Source organism: Solea senegalensis, unplaced genomic scaffold (genome assembly GCF_019176455.1).
Source record: "Solea senegalensis isolate Sse05_10M unplaced genomic scaffold, IFAPA_SoseM_1 scf7180000014099, whole genome shotgun sequence".
Lineage (NCBI taxonomy): Eukaryota > Metazoa > Chordata > Actinopteri > Pleuronectiformes > Soleidae > Solea > Solea senegalensis.
The window spans coordinates 211-9,844 of NW_025320965.1; the positions used below are offsets into that span (position 1 = coordinate 211).

Here is a 9,634-nt window from a genome sequence, read left to right on the forward strand (position 1 = left end):
ATAAATATATCTGAGGAAGAATGGACAACAATTTGGAGGTATCAATGGAGATGTACCAGCTCACAGAAGTGGAGGGAATTTGGATGGAAAAGTTTGATTAGGTACTTTATTACACCTTCTCAGAAGTCTCACTATGATGATAATTCCCCTGTCTGCTGGAGGAACTGTGGAAATCTAACTTGTACATAGTTGCTAATGTGTGTTTTTCCTTTTTTCATTGTTTTTATTTTGTCTAGGCATTTAGAGCAGACAACAGATGTGAGATGTATGCATGTATGTTTTGCCGGATGTGAATGTCTGTTTTTGAATGTCAATAAAAAATAAATTATATAAAAAAATAATAATAATAAAAATAAAATAAAAAAATAATCAGAGTAGAATTGTCCATATAAATCAGCTGAGCACCAACCTGAGAGTCTCCAGAGAACAGTGAGGACTCTTCAGTCCATCACACAGCAGCTTCACTCCTGGATCCTGCAGGTCGTTGTTACTCAGGTCCACGTGTCTCAGACGAGAGGACACAGAGCTGAGGACTGAGGACAGAGCTTCACAGCTTCTCCCCGAGAGTTTACAGCCACTCAGTCTGAGGTAGAAAACAGTGATGAACAAAAGGTTAAACATGTTTGTCTTGTGCTCTTTAGAATATGTCTTATTAATATTTATATACTGATCCACGTACAGAGCTTTGTTAGAGGCTTTGACCACCGGCAGCAGCTTCAGAAGAGCCTCCTCTGAAGCAGAGTATTTCTTCAGGTCAAACTCTTCCAGATCTTTTCCTGGTGACAGTAAGATGAAGACCAGAGCTGACCACTGAGCTGGAGACAGTGTCTTTGTGGACAGGCGTCCTGATGTGAGGGACTCTTGGATCTCCTCCACAAGAGAACGATGGTTCAGTTCATTCAGACAATGGAACAGGTTGATGCTTCTCTCTGCTGACAGATTCTCACTGATCTTCTTCTTGATGTACTCAACTGTTTTCTGATTGGTCTGTGAACCACTTCCTGTTTGTGTCAGTAGACCTCTTAAGAGCTTCTGATTGGTCTCCAGTGAAAGACCCAGGAGGAAGCGGAGGGACAAGTCCAGGTGTCCATTTGGACTCAGTAAGGCCTCGTCCACAGCACTCTGGTGCAGATGATTCAGTTTAGGTTTTTTTGTTTGTATGAACCACTGGCTCGTTGTTGGTTCTTCTGACAACAGATTTGTTCCAGAGGTGATGAAGGTCAGATGAACATGAAGAGCAGCTAGAAACTCCTGAACACTCAGATGGACAAAGCAGAAGACCTTGTCCTGGTACAGGCCCCTCTCCTCTTTAAAGATCTGAGTGAAGACTCCTGAGTAAACTGAAGCTGCTGTGATATCGATGCCACACTCTGTCAGGTCTGATTCATAGAAGATCAGGTTTCCTTTCTGCAGCTGCTCAAAAGCCAGTTTCCCCAGAGACTTAATCATCTTCCTGTTCTCTGGACTCCAGTGTTGATCAGTCTCAGCTCCTCCATCATATTTGACCTTCTTCACTTTGGACTGAACCACCAGAAAGTGGATGTACATCTCAGTCAGGGTCTTGGGCAGTTCTCTTCCATCTCTGGTTTTCAACATGTTCTCCAGAACAGTTGCAGTGATCCAGCAGAAGACTGGGATGTGGCACATGATGTGGAGGCTTCGTGATGTCTGGATGTGGGAGATGATCCTCCTGGCCTGCTCCTCATCTCTGAACCTCTTCCTGAAGTAGTCCTCCTTCTGTGGGTCCGTGAACCCTCTGACTTCTGTCACCATGTCCACACAGTCAGGAGGGATCTGATTGGCTGCTGCAGGTCGTGTGGTTATCCAGAGGCGAGCAGAGGGAAGCAGTTTCCCCCTGATGAGGTTTGTCAGCAGCACGTCCACTCTGGTGGACGCTGTGACGTCAGTCAGGATCTCAGTGTTGTGGAAGTCCAGAGGAAGTCGACACTCGTCCAGACCATCAAAGATGAAGACCACCCTAAAGTCTTCAAACCTGCAGATTCCTGCTTCTTTGGTTTCAGTGAAGAAGTGATGGATGAGTTCCACCAAACTGAACTTCTTCTTTTTCAGCACATTCAGCTCTCTGAAGGTGAAGGGAAACATGAACTGTACGTCCTGGTTGCTTTTGTCTTCAGCCCAGTCCAGAGTGAACTTCTGTGTTAACACTGTTTTCCCAATGCCAGCCACGCCCTTTGTCATCACTCTTCTGATTGGTCCATCTCTTCCAGCTGAGGCTTTAAAGATGTCTTCTTGTCTGATGGATGTTTCTGGTCTGTCTGGTTTCCAGGAAGCTCTTTCAATCTGTCTGACCTCATGTTCTTCATTGACCTCTCCAGTCCCTCCCTCTGTGATGTAGAGCTCAGTGAAGATCTCATTCAGAAGGGTGGGGTTTCCTGCTTTAGCCACGCCCTCAAACAAACACTGGAACTTCTTCTTCAGGTTTGATTTGAGTTCACGTCGACAAGCTGGAGCTCTGATTTCTGACAGAACACAAGAAAATAAATCAGTGAGTGGATCATTGAGAAAATAAGATGTTCTTCCTTTCACATTAAAAGTCCTCTTACTGTCAGCTAGCTTCTCCTGCTTCATCCTCCTTAAGAAGTCCCCTGTGATCTTCAGAAAGGCCTCTCTGCTGCTCCTCTGCTCCTCATCCTCCCTCTGACTCTCTGAGACTTCTGTGTGATCTGTATCCAGAACCTTGTGGATCTTCTTCAGCTCGTTCTTCACAAAGCAGATGATGTTCTCCTCCAGCAGCTGGAACAGAACATGTGAAGTTTAACCTCAGATGATCAGTGACAGAGTGAAGTCCTGCAGGTCCACAGAGCAGCATCCAGACTGTCAGGACCAGGAGCCTCATGTATAAAAGAGTGCGCAGCTTTCATACTAAAAGACGGCGTACGCACAAAATGTATAAAGTACGTACGCAAAGAAAATCTCAGATTAATAAAACTGTGCGTACGCCAAGTCCTGCGCACCTTTTCTTTATACATCCCATCAAACGTGAAACTGAGCGGAGATGAATGAGGAACACACCACGCCCACCCACAAATGAATATACAAATGACTCTAAAACGCCTTTGTCCTGAAGAAAAAGGACAACTGTGGCAGCAAAGAAAGAGGGAAATAAAAGAAAAAGAAGGAAAGTGCACGATCAACTCGTCAATTTATGATGTATAAATCTGTAAAAATAGATTATTTTGGTCGTTTCTTTTGGAATTAGTGATAAACACAAAGGAACTAAATGTCAGGGTCACAGCGACTGCTCTCATATTAATATTGATGCTTAAAAAACTGGCTGTGCATTGATAGTTGATCCTGTGCATGTTTTTTTCTGGTGTAACATGTATGTTTAGACATGACTGATCCATGTGAGCTGAATTTACAGATTATTTCAACAATCTATAAGTGTCACACGTCATCATCTACACACATTACGCACAAAATAAGCAGACAGAGTTCACGGAGTTACTCCATGTAACCATTCATTACTGTCACTGATTGTGTTGTGGATGCTGCGCCTTTCTCTTCCGATGAAAGGCGCAGCGGTGGCCGAATAACTTTTTCGTAGTTATTTCGTTATCGTGTGGATTAAAATGGGATAAAGAAAATGTTCTACTCAACGTTCAAGTCCCGTTTTCTTACAACAAATGAGTCTGTAACTTTATTTTGTGTTTAAAACATTATAGACTGACGTGTGTTCATGTGTTCATGTCAGCAGCTGTGTTTACATCACTGTGTTACATAAAGAAAATATTCATCTGTGGAAAATTAATTTCAGTAATTTGCTCAAAGTAAATAAGTGAGTCTCCCTCTCTCACACACACACACGCACACACACACACACACGCACACACAAACACACGCACACACAGGTTTGTAGTGTGTGTGTTCGCTCACAGGATCAGTTTCGTCTTCAGTGTCCTCTCTGATGTTATCCACATATGTTCAAACGTACGTGGTGTATCAGTATTGTTTGTCACAGAAAATTCATGTTTGTCACTGTAGACACATTAATAATATTATTATTATTATTATTATAATTATTATTATTATTGCAGCGTCTCCACCTGACAAGAGTTTGCGGAGCTCTCGGCAAATTCTCACGGCAGCTCGAGAGTTTGCGCTGCGATGCGCAAACTTCCACGCCAAGTACATTTTTATACATGCCGTCTGTGCGTGAAAGCAAGCGTACGCCGTCTTTTTGTGCGTACGCACGGTTTATACATGAGGCCCCAGGACTCTGCTTCAGTATTAACAGTAGTGTCATGTTTGTACATTTACACACCTTAAATATGGAGTCCAGGTCTGCTCCATGCTGCTGGACAGACTGACCACTGAGAACCTCTGTCCTCTGCTGATCAACTCTGAGGAGAAAAGATTCAGTGTCATTTACTAAACAATCATTTGTTTCTACCAGGTTTTCAATGTGCTGCACCTACGATTCTTCTTCAGCCAAGTTCACATGACATGAGTTTGACAGGTTGAAGACAAAAGTCCCTGAAGGACAGTCTCTAGTGTTTGTTATGTGGGAAGTCTCAAAGACACAATCCCTGACCAATCACGGACTCTGACTAGATTTACTGCTGGAAACGTATTCAGAGACGAGGACAGGCTGAAGACGTTTAGTGGAGACAGAAAAACAACATTGGTCCACCAAAGAGAAGAAGAGTGTTTTTCTGGATTCAACATGTTTTGGACTAGACAGGCTCCCCCTGGTGGAGGATCATGTAAGTGTGTGTTACTATGTGTGAAATTCTTACATCAGTTCACCATGTTTTTGTCCATCCTTGAAGTTAATATAACGACCTATAGACAAGTCACTCTTCATGGACACACAGCTGGGTCCAGGTCCAGGTCCGGCAGAGTCTGGTCCCTGTTGATGGATCGTTCTACAAACACACGACATGACATGTAAATACAACATCTGCTGTGATTGATCTCATTAAGGTTGGACAATAACACAAAGGAAGATAACAAGGAAATCATAGTAGAAAGATTTAATGAATTCTTTGTCAATGTGGGGCCGAATCTGGCAAAGGACATTCCTGACTCACTCCTTCACTGGGACCACTTTGATAAGGACAGAGACACAAACCCCAGCACAATGTTTCTCACCCCAGTGAAGGACAGAGAGATTAGACACCTGGTCAACAAATGCGTAGCAAGAACATCCACAGATGTTGATGACCTCGACATGAAGCTAATTAAGAAAGTAATAGTTAAAATCGTTTCACCTCTAACACACATCTGCAACCTGTCATTTCAAACAGGAACATTTCCCACCAAAATTATAGTGGCGAAAGTAGTGCCATTGTTCAAGAAAGGGGACATACAGAAATGTACTAACTACAGACCATTAATCTCATTAATGATCTACAGTATCAGGAGACACAAGGAAAACAGGTTTGTGTCAGAAATGGTTGAGTGTGACCCAGATGGTGTCAAACACTACAATGATTAACACATTTAAGACTTCCACATCTTCAGTCAGATCACTTTACCCAAACCCAAGCATGTGAGCCAGGACTGTTCCACAATTATTCAACATTTCTTATTTTTTCATGGGTCCAGATCTGAGATTAAATGGGGACGGGTCTGTTTGGGACTTGGTTCCAGAATGTCTTGGGTCTGCATGGGTCTGGGTCTGAATTCTCAAATATTAGGTGCCTCTGCTGCTACATGGTGGATCATTTGAGTTGTTGACCTGTGAAGACCTCCACCCTCCATCATCTGACCTCTGTTCTTGTTTGAAGTTCACAGGTTGAGCCATGGACCAGTCACTCTTCATGGACACACAGCTGGGTCCAGGTCCAGGTCTGGCAGAGTCTGGTCTCTGTTGATGGATCCTCCTACAAACACATGATGTGTAAATAAAACACTGAGCTGTGACATGGAGACGAGTCACATGATCCATGAGATCCTCATCTCACCTCTGACCCTCATGTTCCTCACACAGAGTGGTTTTAGGGGGCGGAGCTTCCTCTTCACTGTCCTTGATCTGATTCATAGCAGAGCGCCACCTGCTGGGAGAATAAAACTCGCTCATTACAAGTTCTGCTAACATGGGTGGACCACATTGACCTAATGTGGGCCGGTCAGCAAGAAGACTTTTTTTAACCACAGAATTGGCCGACATGACCCTCATTGGCTGACTGAACAATCGGCACAGCCCATTGGTTTATGCTAATAATGGACTGTCAGTCACTCAGTTACTGGTTCATTTCAAAGAGCCGTTAAAAAGATTTGACTCATTCGTGAACGTCACAGCTCGACTCACAACTCACTCAAGACGCTGTTTGCATCACACTTTACAGCCCTTCACTGCAGGTGAGTCCACTGGTTTAACAGAAGAGCCCGCCCTCTGGTGGTCAGGTAAGAAGCTGCCCAATAGATAGATACATATGTATGTTAAACATCTGGACTTTGAAGAGATGTCGTTAACTGTGACGATTGAGAATAAACGTTTAATTTAACTTTAGTCTCTTAAATCTTATCAAAATATGACCTCGTCCTCTGGATCCTTTTGTTTCACCTACAATGGCTGTAATCTGTTTTCACCGGAAACATAAAATGATCAGTCACTATCTGATCTTTGAGTCCAGCAGAACTTCTCTTTCACCAAAAGCACAAATGTCCTCTAAACCAGTGATTTCCAAACATTTTAGTCGCTGAACAACAGAATCAGTGACGTGAGATTCATGAGCTTCACAGTAAAAACATCACGTCGACAAAAAGTTACAACTTTTTCATTTTCAGTGCATTTCTTTTACAATCCGTGTTTCTGCTGCACGTCACATGTACTTTTATGTGTTATCGTCTATGTGTTTTTTTATATTGTTTCTATGTGAAATAAACTAAACAGCTGATGGAGACAGAGTGAGTCAGAGGAGGCGGAGTTAAGTCATAAGAACATGATGGATCTGTAACAGGGAAGTGATTGTTTTGCAGTTAGTAGCACTAGCCAAGTTAGCTGAGAGAGGATCCACTTTTCAGACAAAGGTCAAAGTAAAAGAAAACGAGTTCATATCTTAGGAATTATTGAACAGGAAATTCCACTTTTCACTGTAGCTGTCACTTTTACTCCATGATTGATTCTTTAGCTGTGACAAAGGAACACGACTCTCTCCACAAAAACAAACACAGTGAACTTGTAGAAAAGTCTTTTGTTACAACCAGGTGACGTTTGAGCTCCAAACAACATCTGGTCGTTAACAAGAGTTTGTGTTTATAGATGTTACATTTAAATATGTTTGATGTCAAACCATCACTCAGTGAATTAAGACCATACAGAAGTTCAGCTCGTGGGTTCTGAGCATCCACGTGATTCCAGTGTGTAATGTCACATGTCAACCAGCAGATGTCAGCATTTATACTGTGTCAGCAGAGCTGCTTCAAAAGGGTTGGGCCTTCTTCACGTTCAGAGGAACCAGGACATGTTCACATCCCATAATAAGACAAGTTTGCAGTATTACAGCAGACATTTAAGCCTCTCTAAGTCACTCCAGCACAACACACACGTAAACAATACAGACGCGTACATCATCGACACGTACAACACCAACACGCACAACACACACGTAAAACAACAGACCGTGCAACACCAACACACGTAAACAACACAGTGCAACACAGACCGGTACAACACACAACACACGGACCGCGTAAACACCAACACACGTACGCGCGTTTGCCAGCACCGCGTAACAACACGAACCGCATTACAACAACATAAACAATACAGACCGCGGTACCAACACACACATTAACACAGACGCATTACGCAAGCTACAACACGGCTAACGCGTAAACAACACAGACCGTAAAACACAACACAACGCTAAACAATTACCGCGTAAACAACACAACCGTAAAACAACAACATAACACCAACATAACACCGCGTAAACAACACAGACCGTTACGTAAAACACCAACCGCTAAAACCAACTTACACACACATAAACAGCTGAACCGCGTACAACACACCGCGTAAACAACACAGACCGTGCAGCTCCAACGCGCTGCTTACACTGCGTAAACAACACGACCGTGCAAACACCAGCACACATAGCCCAACACGCAGTAAAACAACACGAAGACCGTGCACAACACCAACCGCGCACAACACACCGCGGCGTAAATGAAATTACGACCGCATTACAACACCAACACAACCTGCGATAAACAACACAGACCTGCGTTACAACACCAACGCGCACAACACACACGCATAAACAACACAGACCGTTTACAACGCACCAACACACAACACGCGAAAGCAATACGGCGTTACAACAACACCAACGTAAACCAACACAGCGTAAACAACACATACAACACAAAAACCAGCACAGCCACAACGCAAACCGCAAAACGCACATAACAACACAGACCGTACAACACCAACATGCACAACACGCATAAACAACACAGGCCGGCGTACAACACCAACACCGTAAACAACACAGACCGCATTTAACACCAACACACATAACACACTTAAACAACACGAACCGTACAACGCAGCGCAAACAACACTTCCTGAAGCTACAACACCAACACGCTGCACACATAAACAAGCGAACCGCGTGCAACACGTAAACAACACAGACCGTTACAACACCAACCGCGCAACACACACATAAACAATACAGACACCGTACAACACAACCGCACCAACCGCAACCTGCGTCAAACAACACAGACCATTACAACGCAAACACACACTTAACACCTGCGTAAACAACACAGACCGCGTACAACACCAACACACACATAACGCACACCGTGAAACAACACACGAACCATTACAACACCAACCGCTTCTTTACCGCGTAAACAATACGAACCGTACAACACCAACCACAACACACCGCGTAAACAACACAGACCGCGCTTCAACACACACATAAACAACACAGACCTGCGCACCAACCGCGCACTGCGTAAACAGCACAGGCCCGTGCAACACCAACACAACGCGTAAACAATGGGGCGGTGTACAACACCATCACGCTTCAATGAGAGACGTGCGTCCGCACAACACACACGTAAAACAACAGACCGCGTTAACACCAACACACATAAGACACTGCCGTAAACATCGTGCTTACAAGACCATTACCGCGCACAACACACCAGACGTTTAGCGAACACCGTAACACCAACACCAGTTAACAACCACAGACCTGCTTCCGCAACACCACACTGCAGTAAACCACAGAACCGCGTGCAACACCAACGCGCGCTGCTTACACGTCACAACACCAACACGCACAACACACGCGTAGAAACCGGCACAACATTTCAGCAGACTTTGCTGCTGCTTCTTACAAACACCCAGACCGTTACCGCTCCAACAGCAACACCTGCGTGAACACCAAGACACGTTACAACACCAGCGTAAACAACACCGACAAGCCGCGTTACAACACCAACTTACACATAACACGCAACATGCTGACCGCATTACAACACCAACCGCAGCACAACAACACACCGCGTAAACACCAACCTGAGTAAACAACCCAGACCGCGTGCAACACCACACCAACACACATAGAAAAAACAACACAGGCAACACCAACCGCGCGCAACACCAACCGCACTAACACACACATAAACAAATACGAAC

At 44.2% G+C, this 9,634-nt stretch overlaps 1 protein-coding gene across 4 annotated transcripts; it reads right to left on the bottom strand.

Moving 5' to 3' along the window:
• Positions 1-375: 375 nt before the first annotated feature.
• Positions 376-6,443, bottom strand: LOC122760856 (protein NLRC3-like). 4 transcript variants are annotated; one of them, XM_044016039.1, is made up of 8 exons: positions 6,285-6,443; positions 5,931-6,020; positions 5,736-5,849; positions 4,761-4,889; positions 4,286-4,364; positions 2,565-2,754; positions 680-2,480; positions 376-583 (listed from the first exon to the last, which is right to left on the bottom strand). In XM_044016039.1, the coding sequence occupies exons 2-8, from the start codon at positions 6,005-6,007 to the stop codon at positions 394-396; spliced, it is 2,580 nt and encodes an 859-aa protein (XP_043871974.1). In that variant the 5' UTR covers positions 6,008-6,020; positions 6,285-6,443; the 3' UTR covers positions 376-393. The 4 variants fall into 4 exon arrangements, with proteins under 4 accessions (XP_043871974.1, XP_043871973.1, XP_043871975.1 ...); XM_044016038.1 differs by having other exon boundaries at positions 5,931-6,023; XM_044016040.1 differs by having other exon boundaries at positions 5,931-6,023; positions 6,278-6,443.
• Between the last annotated feature and the right edge of the window lie 3,191 nt (positions 6,444-9,634).

What these genes read in the sequence shown, in the direction of transcription:
- LOC122760856 (XM_044016039.1), bottom strand. Translation starts at nt 6,007, where the DNA reads ATGAATCAGATCAAGGACAGTGAAGAGGAAGCTCCGCCCCCTAAAACC. An exon ending in GAGGAACATGAGGGTCAGAG is followed by an intron (nt 5,850 to 5,930) that starts GTGAGATGAGGA and finishes ATGTGTTTGTAG; the next exon opens with GAGGATCCATCAACAGAGAC. An exon ending in GCAGGAGAAGCTAGCTGACA is followed by an intron (nt 2,481 to 2,564) that starts GTAAGAGGACTT and finishes GTGTTCTGTCAG; the next exon opens with AAATCAGAGCTCCAGCTTGT.